The sequence below is a fragment of the Hyla sarda genome, chromosome 6 (genome assembly GCF_029499605.1).
Source record: "Hyla sarda isolate aHylSar1 chromosome 6, aHylSar1.hap1, whole genome shotgun sequence".
NCBI classification, from domain to species: domain Eukaryota; kingdom Metazoa; phylum Chordata; class Amphibia; order Anura; family Hylidae; genus Hyla; species Hyla sarda.
The window spans coordinates 39,846,789-39,861,066 of NC_079194.1; the positions used below are offsets into that span (position 1 = coordinate 39,846,789).

The 14,278-nt window shown below is 39.4% G+C and overlaps 1 protein-coding gene across 3 annotated transcripts in view; it reads left to right on the forward strand.

Annotated features, from left to right (window-relative positions):
• KCNT2 (potassium sodium-activated channel subfamily T member 2) overlaps nucleotides 1-14,278 on the forward strand; it is an 814,344-nt gene that overhangs the window by 695,659 nt on the left and 104,407 nt on the right. For 2 of the 3 annotated variants that reach the window (XM_056523546.1, XM_056523547.1), the window contains one exon: nucleotides 1,612-1,740. In XM_056523546.1, the coding sequence (XP_056379521.1) occupies nucleotides 1,612-1,740 (129 nt within the window). Of the gene's footprint in view, nucleotides 1-1,611; nucleotides 1,741-7,985; nucleotides 8,007-14,278 lie in introns of all 3 variants that reach the window. The other variant, XM_056523545.1, reaches the window with a different exon arrangement.

Genomic DNA, 14,278 nt, shown 5'->3' on the forward strand with positions numbered 1-14,278 from the left:
CCATCAACATCAAGAAATTACCAGCATCCTTCTGCCAAATACACCCCCCACCCCCTTTGGCAGGCAGCAATGTCAAGCTATAATCAATGTTATGGCTGATCAGTGTACAATAATGTTGTGTAGCTGGAGTGAGCGGGCGACCGGGGTTCCCTTTTCCAGTGTACAGAATGCTTTCTATATAGTTCCATCTCTCCAACAAAGAAATGACTACAAATAACTACTGTACTGCTCTATTATCTCTCCTATTCCCTTAGAGGGTTCCTCTGGATTTTTTTTAATACATGGCATTACCATTGTGCAGTTAAATAGCATTTTCTCTTTCCAACTCCCTGAGACTCACATCGAGAAAGGGACTTACCGGAACTGCAGTAGAACCAGAACCAGCATAGTAAGGAGCAGGATGGTTGTTTCCTGCACAATAGTAATGCTAGGGAGTGAGAAAACATTTCCCCAGAGTGCCTCTTTACCCTCCTTGGTGTTCGACTAATAAAACTCTATTCACTAGCTTGGCAGTCTCCCAAGGAGAAATAATTACCCCTCAGATTCAAATTTAAGATTCACAATAAATCTCAGCAATTCACATTTTAAGAAAAGATGCTAAGAAATGCAGACGCTGTGAATAGCTGATATGGTATACAAAGGAAACTGTATCTTTCCTGGAGCTGGTGGTGGTTGCCAAACTTGTAAAATTACTCTTTTATTGCTTATCCAAGTGTCAAGGAGGTGAGGCCAAGCTGCTTAAAGCGTACCCATCAGATCCAACAATATATATATATATATATATATCACTCAGTACCTAATCCTGACCATGTGCATCTAATTTTTATGTGTCTAGCACCTTTATTTTTTTCATTACACTTTTAATTTAGCTCACTAGTCTGAATTCCTCTCAAAGGGAGGGGGTGTGGCCTCACTGTGCAGGTCTCCGCCCCCTCCCTCAGCATGCTGTCTGCTCACATCTCCCCTAGCATTAGCAAAACTACAACTCCCAGCTTGGGAGGATGTTTCCTCCAGCTGTGAGACCTGGGCTCACAGCTGTCAATCAAGGAAGTGTGTCCATGACATAGGTGATGATGCATGGACACAGCAGGACTAGTATGTGTCAAAGCAGGCAGGGGGGACAGTTGTTTGACTGGCTTTCTATATGATATACCGAAAATTTTCTAATGAAAGCAATTGCAAAACCTATTGGCTATACATGCTATGCAACATATCAAAAGTTTTTGCATATGACAGTGCCCATTTAAGTGCCACAGCCTGACACGTCTTCTCGATTGGCCTTGCTTCCAAGTCCTTCCTTGATTATAAGCCAAGTCCTGTGCATCAGCCAAGGAGGCTCTGGGAGGTGAGATCAAGTGAGGAGGTGTTTCAGGCTGTGGCACTTGAGCAGCTTGGTTTTATCTCCTTGATACTTGGCTGAAAAAAAGAAGGTGATTTTATAAGTTTGGGAACAACCATCATCTCCAGGAAAGGTACACGTTGCTTTTATACCCTAACAGCTATATACTGGTGGCTGTAGCTCTTAGCAGCAATAGAGCTGACAGATTCCCTTTAAAGATAGACTTATCTCTACTTTTGCTAAATTAATTGTGTAATATACAAATTTTTCAGATGAAAATTACAGAAGATGACCTATGGGTCAGAACATACGGAAGACTTTATCAGAAATTATGCTCATCGTCTGGGGACATTCCAATTGGGGTCTACAGAACAGAGAGCCAAAAGCTTACCACATCAGAGGTTGGTAGAAAAATCCTCACATACAAAGAATGCAAAAAACTACTGACTTATTACATTGTTTAACATTCAAACTTTACCGCTCGTGGTATTTGCCTATTGAGGTCCCTCTGCCATTTAAAATATCTGGGGTGTATTCAAATCGACTCCTCCCCCCTTTTCCCAATACAGACCCATGTCCTTTAAATTCACTGATGTATCCCATAATATGAGTATTTTGGGGTGGATAGCATGATAATAAGGCATTATAGTATGATATATAATATAGAAGAATAGAAGAGGGGACTAGAGATGTTATACACCTTCTTGAGGCCATACTACATATATTCTGGAAAGAGATACAGGAGATTAAAGGGGTACTCCGGCGCTAAGACATCTTATCCCCTATCCAAAGGATAGGGGATAAGATGCCTGACCGCGGGGGGTCCCGCCGCTGGGGACTCCCCGTGATCTTGCACGCAGCACCCTGTTATAATCAGTCCCCAGAGCATTTTCGCTCCGGGTCTGATTACTGGCGATCACGGGGGCCGGATCATTGTGACTTCACGGCCCCGCCCCCGTGTGATGTCACACTCTGCCCCCTCAATGCAAGCCTATGGGATGGGGCCACTTTTTTAGCCTTGGTTGCTGCTGTCTGCAGTACTTTTTGTACCATCAGCACCATCTTATGGTAGCTTATTAATTTTCTCTGTGTATCCCGGTCCTCAATATTGCAGATATATGTTATACTGTTTATGTTGCATTATTCCTATGAAATGTTCAATTGTAAAGAGAAAAGAAAACCAGGGCGACTCACCATGTATGTATACTTCGTACTTCTTTATTAGTCCATGAAGGGTACAAACAGTGCAAGACACGGGTGGACAGAACACAGGGGGACGATCGTTCGGGGCTACGGTGCCGTTTCGCAAGATATGCTTCAACTAGCCCACTCAGTGAGCCAGTTGAAGCATATATTGCGAAACGGCACCGTAGCCCCGAACGAACGTCCCCCTGTGTTCTGTCCACCCGTGTCTTGCACTGTTTTTACCCTTCATGGACTAATAAAGAAGTTCGAAGTATACGTACATGGTGAGTCGCCCTGGTTTTCTTTTCTCTTTACAAGTGAAGATTTGCATTGGACTTTGCTATTACCAGTGAGCACCACCAGACGTGGTTTAGCCAGCAGAGGCAGTGAATGACAGGTGCTAGTGATTAGGCGAGCTGTGCCGAGTTTTTCTCTACTATTGTATATTTCTATGAAATGCCTGCATCAATTTCTACTAGTCATTTTACCCAATCTTCCTATCATGTTAAAAATCTGCGTTTATTTGTCACTTAGGACATATAATGATCTGTGCAGTATATTACGCACAGGTTTTTTTTTTTTTTTTTTCCTGGTATGAACAAAATATGTATCCACTCAAAAACTCAAAAATGTGACAAATTAAAAATGTAATATAACACAAAATATAGGGGCTGCAGGTGTCATCTATGAGTGACGCAGTCACTATAAGGCATATGCAGTAGGTTGAGCAGTGCAGTCACCTATACTGATCAGAGACTAGTTGAAATGGTGGAGCTAGACACAGGTATGCAAGTAACTTAATACACCTACTATCCACCTAAATCCCCAACTGAAATTACCTTTTATCATGAAAATATGTGTAAGATCACCAAACACATATCTAAAGCCGGGGTACGCTAAGGCATCGCAATCTCATAAACAAAACAGTTCCTGCGCATTTCACCCGGTTAGTGCCAGACTATTCAGGGGACAAACTATTGAATAAATACCAAAACATTTACATATACTGCAGTTGATACTTAAATAATATACAATTTAGCCATGAGAAAAAGCAAAGCTAACCAGGCTCACGGTGGAGCCACTTACTGATACCCTGTGCCGAAGATGTAAAGAGAAGAGTGTCAGCAAGTGGCTTCACCATGAGCCCAGTTATCTTTTCTTTTTTTTTTTTTGTATTATGGCCAAAATATTAAATAATTAAATATCTAAGCCATTATCAACCACAGTAGTATAAGTATATGTTTAGGTATATATTATCTGTTTTGTTTTCTCATGAACCCAAAAGCAAACAGGTAAATTAAGTAGGGACTGTTATGTTTATGAGTTTGAGATGCCTTAGCATACCCTTGCTCCTGGTATGTGTTTGGTGATCCGAGGCATATTTTCTCCACACTAAGTAATTTCAGTTGGGAATTCTGGTGGTTAGTTGGTTTATTTGGTGACTTATATACCTGTTTCTAGCACCACAGTTTTTACTAGTCTCCAATCAGTATAGGTGACCAAACTGCTCAGTCTCCTACATATCCTTTGTATTGACTTTGTTACTCGTAGGTGATACCTGCAGCCCCTATATTTTGTGAATTTATTTCATTTTAATTTTTTAATCTCTTTTTTATTGATTTTGTCACATTTTTTTTTATTTTTTTTATTTTGCATAATATTTATTAAAAGTTAGGTTTCTTCTTTTATTTTTCAGACACCTTTTAAAAATAAAATAAGCAATCTGATTGGTTAATGTAGGCCACTGGTGAGCTTTTACTCTGCACAGGTTTTGATAGATCGTCCCATTTGTCTTTCAGCCCATTAGTGCTCCAAAATGCAAACACAAGGAGCTGACAATTTCTTTTGGCAGCTGGTGGCCAAGCACCTTTTAGGCTTTGCCAACCGGCCTGATAGTTTGCCTAACTGTCTAACATTAACTTGCAATAATTCTGTGAACTACAATGTTCTCTAATATCTCAAAACATAATAGAAGAAATGGCCTGCACAGTAAACAGCAAAAAAAATAAAAAAAAAATACAAAATATAGAGGTAGGATTGCTGTTTTTCTTTTCTTTTTTTTCTCTTTTTCTCCACCAGAACATACAATAAATAAATAAAAGCTAAACAAGTAATTATATAAATTTACACTCCTCAACAACGAAATTGTAACACCATTAAGAAAAAGTCATGGAATTATGGACAATCGATAGGATTGATAGACAAAAATGGAAACACACAGCTCGGTATGGGCACCTTGCACATAAATACACATGCTTATATGCCTTGGTATGCTATCAGTGTGTTTATTTATGGTTATCTGAGAAATGTTCTGTCACACTAAATGCACTTGGGAAAACAAATCAGCAAGATGCACTGTTGATTGGCTATTGTATTTAATGGGAGTCAAGTCTGAAGACTCTGTAGGCCATGGTAGTGCATTTAGGCCATGAAAGCTCCTCACAGTAACAGAAAAATATGCCGCCTGGAGTTGTCATGTAAGAAAACGGCACCTGGGACACTATGGAAAAAATGGTTTTACTGCTGGGTCCACAACCCAAATCAATGTAAGCTGAGCTGTATACCTGGAATGAAGATTGGAGTCCAGTAACAATACATTATCCCACCCTATGACATAATCCCAGAGTAGGACTAGAGTGACATTCCCTTGTCAAGAACTTTTATGGCATTGCCCATGGTGTCTCCAGACCAATCTTCAGCTATCATTGTATCCAAGACAAATGAAACAGCAAAGAACACACCTCCCAAGGAATCGGCAGGATCAAACAGGTGCTGGCACTCTTCTTAATACAAAGGAAGTTTATTACCCATAATGTAACGTTTTGCGGAACATCCACTTCATCAGGCATCAAGACAAAAGTAGGGTCCATCACTGAAGAGGACATACCTCCATTATAGTCTCCATTGTCATCTTTCTCTGCAAATCAAGGTCTTTCAGTTCAAGAATTCTATCCCTCTCAGTTTGCCGACAAGCAAAGATAACTGGCATGTCAGCATGTCGAGGAACAGAAGGCATCGCACAAGCGTTTGCACTGATCTGATCCAATTGCTGAGGTTTCAGGTGGCTGAAAATAAATGCTTGCAATCTGTCTATTATACCATTATTATTATTATACTATCCTCCCACATGTCACTGATTGGTGCTTGAAACTGTCATTATTTACAGATCTTAATGACACCTGCCACTTTCTACATTAAAGGGGTACTCTGGCCCTGAGACATCTTATCCCCTGGGTGGGTGGGGAATACAAGATTGCGGGGGTCCCCAGCGGTGGGACCCCCGCGGTGAGACATCTTATCCCCTATCCTTTGGATAGGGGATAAGATGTCTCAGGGCCAGAGTACCCCTTTAATATAACTTCTCGTCCTTCTTGCTGTTGCAATTTTGAAGTTGAGGAGTGTATGTAAAATGGTACAACTGAAACTGAAACTCATCCCATGACGAAATAAAAAAAATTAATGGCTCCTTAAATGCAACAAAAGAAATTGATGGTAAACATTTGTAAAAACAAAAAAAAATGAAAAACAAATGCCTTGAAATTCAAGTATTTTCATAGACTTTGATTTCTGCATTTTTATTAAATTTTTTAACAGTTTAACCCCTTAACGACGAAGGACGTATATTTACGTCCTCCGCCGGCCCCCGCGATATGCCAGGGGGTCCTGCGGTGTCCCCGCGTCATATCGGGTCGGTCCCGGTGGCCATCAACGGCCGGGACCCGCGGCTATTACAGGACATCACTGATCGCGGTGATGCCCTGTATTAACCCTTCAGACGTGGCGATCAAAGCTGACCGCCGCGTCTGAGAAAGTATCCCGGCTGCTCAGTCGGGCTGTTCGGGACCGGCGCTGTGAAATTGCAGCGTCTCCCGAACAGCTTACAGGACACCGGGAGGGCCCTTACCTGCCTCCTCGGTGTCCGATCGACGAATGATTGCTCCGTGCCTGCGATCCAGGCAGGAGCAGTCAAGCGCCGATAACACTGATCACAGGCGTGTTAATACACGCCAGTGATCTGTGTAAAAGATCAGTGTGTGCAGTGTTATAGGTCCCTATGGGAGCTATAACACTGCAAAAAAAAAGTAAAAAAATAAGTGTTAGTAAAGATCATTTAACCCCTTCCTAACAAAAGTTTGAATCACCCCCCTTTTCCCATAAAAAAATAAAACAATGTAAATAAAAATAAACATATGTGGTATCGCCGCGTGCGTAAATGTCCAAAAAAGCATATTTTTGGTCACTTTTTATACCATTAAAAAATGAATAAAAAGTGATCAAAAAGTCAGATCAAAACAAAAATGGTACCGATAAAAACTTCAGATCACGGTGCCAAAAAATGAGTCCTCATACCGCCCTGTACGTAGAAAAATAAAAAAGTTATAGGGGTCAGAAGAGGACATTTTTAAACGTATACATTTTCCTGCATGTAGTTATGATTTTTTCCAGAAGTACGACAATATTAAACCAATATAAGTAGGGTATCACTTTAACCGTATGGACCTACAGAATAATGGTAAGGTGTCATTTTTACCTAAATATGCACTTCGTAGAAACGGAAGCCCCCAAAATTTACAAAATTGTGTTTTTTCTTCGATTTTGTCTCACAATTATTTTTTTTTCCGTGTTGCTGTGGATTTTTGAGTAAAATGACTAATGCCACTGCAAATTAGAATTGGTGATGCGAAAAATAAGCCATAATATGGATTTTTAGGTGGAAAATTGAAAGGGTTATGATTTTTAAAAGATAAGGAGGAAAAAACGAAAATGCAAAAACTGAAAAACCCTGCGTCCTTAAGGAGTTAAACATTCATTTTTTTCCTGCTGTTTTTCATGTCTATGAACATGAATTCTATATAACAGCCTTTGGGTAAATGCCATAAAAGATGAGATACATACAGTTTGCTTCTTGACCCCTAAAAACAACTGAGACAAGGAAGCTTTGTACAAAGATTTTGACTGCTCTGGTTTGGGTGCTCCCTGAGTCCCATTGATCTCCGCACTTCCTGGTCCCCTAATGTGACAGCCGATCACTGGTCATAGTGGGTCACAGTCACACACAGTGATTGGCTCCAGTGATCACATGTCCATGTCAAGAGCAACCAGGAAGTGCAGAGACTAGCAGGACTCAAGAACTCATTAAATAGAAGTGATGGGGGATCAGTAAGGCGAGTATTACTTCTTTTAATCTCCTAGCTATTACTAGTATGATGTATTATATCTGAAATAAGTGAAATTATAAAAAAAATAGGATTGTTTTCTCTTAACCCTATTGTTGTCTCTGTTCCTTTCAGTTTAGAATCCCCCTATCTATAAAATCATACTCACAAATCCCTCCACTCTCTCTGTCTTTTTTTCACTTGTATGTACCTTGTATAACAGCTATTGTGTCCTATGTTCTTTGTCTTGCCTAATGTTAAAACAAAATCTCTATATCTGTTTTTCCCCTCTTTTTCTATGTCAGTCTCGAGAAATGGCCTCTCAAGTAAGTTTGTTTTGTCTTCACTCTCCCGGTGTTTTCTTTTCTTTTCTGAATGAAAATTGTGTGTGTTTTATTTAAGAGATTTGTTAAAGGGGTATTCCAGGATTTTTTTTATTTGACTATGCTACAGGTGCTGTAAAGTTAGTGTAGTTCTTAATATAGTGTCTGTACCTGTGTGATGGTTTTCTCACAATTCTTAAGTGATTTTCACTCCAATATTTATTTCTATCAGCATACAAAATGACTGTTGTCTCAGATTTTCCCCAGCTTGCAATGCAGCCGAGACCTGACTCACTAGTCAGCTGATGACAGGGAGCCTGTCTGCTTCAATGGGTGGAGCGATCAATCTGCAACTAATGCAACAGCTGTAGGTACCCTGATTGAAAACCACAGGTCTTTTGAATGGATGCAGCTCAATTATGTTTCAATGGGTGGGGTGGCTGATGTGTGGGAGGGAGGAAAATGGAATTCTGGGATTTATAGTCAAAAAAAGAAAAGTCAAACAGGAAATACCAGTTAACAAAAAGCTAGCCACAGTCTTATGATAATCTCACAGCATAGCCATTTAGACGCAAGACAAGCGCAGATCCTTCCTAAGCATGTCCATTACTGTCTGCCAGGTACGTACTAAAATCACTTTATGGTGGATAACCCCTTTAAAGTGGTGCCAAGGGTTCACCTATTCATTTACTCCTTCAGTTGAACAGTGAAATGGCACCCCTATCCAATGCTTTGTGGGTAGGGTGAGAGGACAACTACTGATAGAAGAGTAAAAATAATATATTTTTTTATGTTTACACATAAGCACAATATGTTCAGGACAAATGTTTAGGGTTATACAAATCTACACTTGCAGTGTGCAAAAAATTGCACATATCTCCTGTATAAACACGAACATGTACTCCCACTCATGGTCACACACACAGTAAGGAAGAATATTTTTATACAAATTTTGTAATCCATCTATATCTATGACACTCAATGTATGTATTGTATGTATGTGTGAGTGTGTGAGTGTGAGTGTGAGTAAGTGTGTGTGAATGTATGTTCCAGAATAACTTTCAAAGGGCTGTAGATATTTCAATGAAACATGACACACGTTACTTATATGTCAACCAAATATACAGAAGAGATAAATAAACTCTATCCCATCCCCTTATGAGATGGTGGATTGTTTTGTCTAAAGTCCCAGGCAAGTCTATGGGACTACAGATACATCTCTTGACTTTTAAACATATTGCCACTAGACCAATGTGATGATAAAGTATGATGTAACTGTCCGGCAGGCAGGTGCAGAAAATAGGTCAGGGGACAGGATTTGAGGTCAAGATATGAGGATGGGAGATAAGGACAGGATATGAGGATGGGATATGAAGACAGGATACAAGGATGGGATATGAAGCCAGGATATGAGGACAAGATTTGAGGTTGAGGTACAAGGTTGGGATATAAGAATAGAATTTGAGAAAGTGATATGAGGATAAGAGCATCAATGTTGCTTTTCCTCTCCTACAAGGTTTAGGTAGGAAGACCGGGCAATGCTGGGTACTCAGGTTGCTATAAATTACATATAATACCTTAATAACCTTACTCACCCATTACATTAAACTCATCTATACCTATATGAACAAATTCAGCACCATAGACAGGCACAGTCCATTTATCTTGGTTGTATGTTGACAGCACAATGGTAAGGACATGCTAGGAGTTTCTTACACAAAATGGTTGATCCGACACGATAAAAGGGAGATTAAATGAAAAAGAAGTCCATTATTTTGTCACTCTACTTTCTGATCTTATTCCAGAATTGCGCCTGCTGCTAACTCCAATACTATGTCATGCTGCTGCTTCAATATTGCTTTTTTATATTTATTAATTATTGACATGAGTCTTCAGTAATATTACCACATAGGTAGTGCTATCCAATAAAGAGTTTTGTATAAATATAACCCGCAAAAATATTACTGTCATTATTATATGCCACAGAGACATGTCAAAAGTTTTGATCAGTCGCGGTCTTGGTGTTTAGATCTTTACCGACGATTATAACAAACCAGAGAAAGCACACGACTAATGGCTTCTATCCATGGTTTGCTGCTGGAGATGGGCTCCATAGACTTATTATAGAATCTATTTCTTGCAGTGAGACTGGGAGAGTAGTACGCCAGGGAGAGAAACACTCAGCCAAGTGTCATGGTCAGTGGAAGTCTTAAAGGGGCACCCCACTGGCCAGAGTTCGGAACTAAATGCTCAGAACATTGTTTATGCGCGGTGGGGGTCGTCCCAGCCCCTCGTAATGTCATGGTCACGCCCCCTCAATGCAAGTCTATGGGTAGGGGCGTGATGCTGCTGGCCAGTGAAGTACCCCTTTAACACCCAGACCCTGACTGATCAAAATTTTGACCTGTCTCTGAGCCATGTTATTTCAGAAGACAGGGACATGTAACAACAAAGATTTAAATAAGGTTATAGTAAAAAGGTTATAGTAAATGTGAAAATCCACTTGACATGGTTCGCTTCAATATGTAAAGACTTTCCTATATTAAAACTGGTCTAATGATCAGCTGATCACTGTGGATGTGGCTCCATTATCTCTATCTGGTCATATATAGTTTTTTTCTGATCTTGGTTTTCCAAAGTGAGAGCCTTTATACTTTATACTTAAAAGGGTACACCGGTGGAAAACATTTTTTTTTTTCATTATCAACTGGCTCCAGAAAGTTATACAGATCTGTAAATTACTTTAAAAAAAAATAAAAAAAAATCTTAACCCTCCCAGTACTTAGCAGCTGCTGTATGCTCCATAGGCAGTTGAGTTGTTCTTTTCTGTCTGACCACAGTGCTCTCTGCTGACACCTCTCTCTGTATCAGGAACTGTGCAGAGTAGAAGCAAATCCCCATAGCAAACTTCTATCTGCTCTGGAAAGTTCCTGACATGGACAGAGGTGTCAGCAGAGAGCAATGTGGTCAGATAAAAAAGAACATCTCAAATTCCTCTGGGGCATACAGCAGCTGATAAGTACTGGAATGATTAAGATTTTTTAATAGTAGTAATTTACAAATATTTTTAACTTTCTGGCACCAGTTGATTTGAAAAAATAAAAATGTTTTCCACCGAAGTACCCCTTTAACCTAACTTAGTTGGCTTATATAGGAGTCTAGGGCAAGGGCATCCCTCTCTGTAATTTCTTTATGTCCTAGAGCAGATAGACAGGACTTGTCTCAAGGAATTGCTTCCCCTTATGAACTTTGCACTTACAATTTAACTTGTTATAGCTGCACTGTTTGCCACTTTTACTTGTTTTTACATTACTGTGTATATATATATATATATATATATATATATATATATATATATATATACAGTACATTGTGGGCAGAGTTTCATCTCTGCATCCTAACATACATGTATGTGATGGTGATCAAGCAGGGCACAGAAGTTGTGTCCATGTTAACCCCTTGTGGTGGATAGCTGAAATGACAGCCTCTCTGCAGTGCTAATGACCAACAATAAAGAAAACTCCAATCTTGGCATTTTAACCCCTTAAAGGGGTTGTCCACTGCTCCAGCGTTCAAGACATTTTGTTTCGAATGCTTAGTGTGGGCTGCGGAGGTCGTGACGTCACGACCCTGCCCCTCGTGACGTCACACCAAGCACCCTCAATGCAAGTCTATGGGAGGGGGCGTGGCAAACTTGCTATTGAGGGGGGCGTGGCCATTACGTCACAACCCCCGCAGCCTGAATGCTGGGGCAGTGGAGAACCCCTTTAAAAGATGTTTAAGGGGATAAAAAGCTGATCAGTGTAGGTCTGACATTTGGAATCCCCATTGAGTATGAGAAAGAACATGGCTGAACTCGGGATAACATCTTGAGATTGGAATTCCCGTGTTGCAACCATGGCTGATCACATGGTAGACAATAGTGTCATAACAGAACAATGGCCCAGATTTACTAAAACAATCTCATTTTTAGATGGTGTAAGCTCAGACTAGACAGTCTAAGGATGCACCAGATGTATCCCATTGACTGGTGCAGGTTTAGCCAAATGATTAGATGGCTTAAATCTTGCACCAGAATTCTGGCACATTTTTTGGTTCATAGTGTTGCATCTTAAATCACATTTCCTTTTACAGAATCCACAGACTTTACTTAGGGCATGCCCCTTGCTTACAGTGTGGAAAACTCATTATTAATATAGCTCAAGTCCTGTAAGGTAGGTGCACAAAGCGATTTTGTTTTTTTAAAAGTGAACACTATGAAATGTTTTATAGATTCATATATAAATTAAACCTACCATATATTCCTATGAAAATGATTCCTAAAAAAAGCATGACCGATCCAATACATATAAAGACAAGGAATCAAATACCTACATAGCTGTAAAAGTAAAGGTAACTAATGACTGAAACAATTAAAAGGGGGAAACAAATTGTTCCAATCTTTAAGGCCAAATCCGTCCCAGTCCTTAAGGGGTTAATATACATAGCTCTAGGACTTATTAGTTGTGACGGTTATAGATAAATTTGCCTCCCTGTCAGTTCTGAATGGTTGCTCCCATCTTGCGTTCGTACAGCTTTGTCTCTTCTCTCATTCTTCATCCTTTCTCTGATGTTTTTGTTTGAAAATGTGATTGTGTACGTCCCTGCTTTACATTTTCATCTATTTCTGTTTATTTTTGCTTAGTTAAAATGCTCTTTAGGGGGGGGATGGGGTTACCCAAATTCTTGGTATATTATCTGGTGTCGCAATTGGTTTGGATTGTTAACTGGAGAGAATCTAGTTATTTGGATATGGTGGTGAGAGAAAAGGAAAAAGATAATATATATGAGATACTCGAATTAGAGGATTATGCAGATAATAGTTTGGATAATAGCACAATAATGAAGAAATTTAAAAAAGGTGTGGAATAAATTAAAAGAACTGCTGCACATACACCACAACATGGGGTTCACACTAGTGTGGGGTAATAAGAAAGTAAAGGAACTTGTAGAGTGTGAGGCAAGTTATTGGGAACATAAGGGTACAAAACGTTTAGACCAATTATTTGATAAAGGGAAACATTTTTCATTCAATCACTTTAAGCAACTTTATGAAATAGAAGACACTGATTGGCTGAATTACTGGCAGATTAGATATGCGGATCAGAATACAGTAGATAAAGAGGTTTCTTTAACACAAAAACACAGTATGATAGAGGGATTAACACAAATAGAATACCTCAAGAAAAAGGGGTATCGATTCCGTATAAGAGGTTAAATAACACATAAGGAATAGAGGGGATAGATAGGATTAAGAAAACATGGACTGGTGTAGTGGGCTGTGTATCAGAGGTTAGTTGGGATACTATATCTTTGAATATAAAGAAGGTATCTCGTAATATGGAACATAAAATTGTACAATTTAAGTTAGTTCACATGGCCCACTACTCTGCACTCCATTTGTATATGATTGGGGTAAGAAATTCTGCACAATATGTGAAATGTGGGGTGGAGGAAGCGGACTATTTGCATAGCCTCTGGTCATGCAGTGAAATATCGGTATTTTGGAAATCTGTAATTAGAGAAGTCGAGACAAAAATCCCGGTGGAGGTGCCTAGAACCATAGAATTTATCGCTCTGGGTCTTGTAAATAACATGGATAAATATGAGAATACGTTACATCGGGTCCTATTTTTTGCGAGACTGGTGATCCTAAGAAATTGGATATTCCATGAGGTGCCAAAATAGAGGAGTGGAGAGAAGGGTTAAAAATTCTGAAGGATAAAGAGCGTAGATGGATAAGAAGTAGGAGGGGACAGAAAGAATGGGAAAAGGTCTGGTGTTATTGGTAGAAAGGAAAAAATATATTTTATTTATTTATTTATTTAGTTTTCCTTCCTGGGCTAGAGGGTGGGAGAGGAGAGAGGGAGGGGGTTTAGGGGTTTGTATAATGATGATGTATTACAACTTTGCTTTTAGATGTGTATTAGAAAACTTAGTTAAAGTTATGTTGATCGTTGTGAAACACATCCGCTTTGTTAATGGTTTTTTAAGAATTGAAAAAAAAAAATTTAAGAAAAAAGATGCTCTTTAAAACTGATTCCCATTTTGGAACATTTTTGAAAATGGATGATTAATTGAATTTACAAAGTTTCCATCGTCTCTATGTCTGCTGCAAACCTTCTATATGCAAATGAATGGTGCAGCTGGGAAATGTTTCCAAAACACATAGGCAATAAGAAATAGAGAAGAGAGTAACCCGCATTGCTTGTTATGACACTCGCTGTATGTGCTAT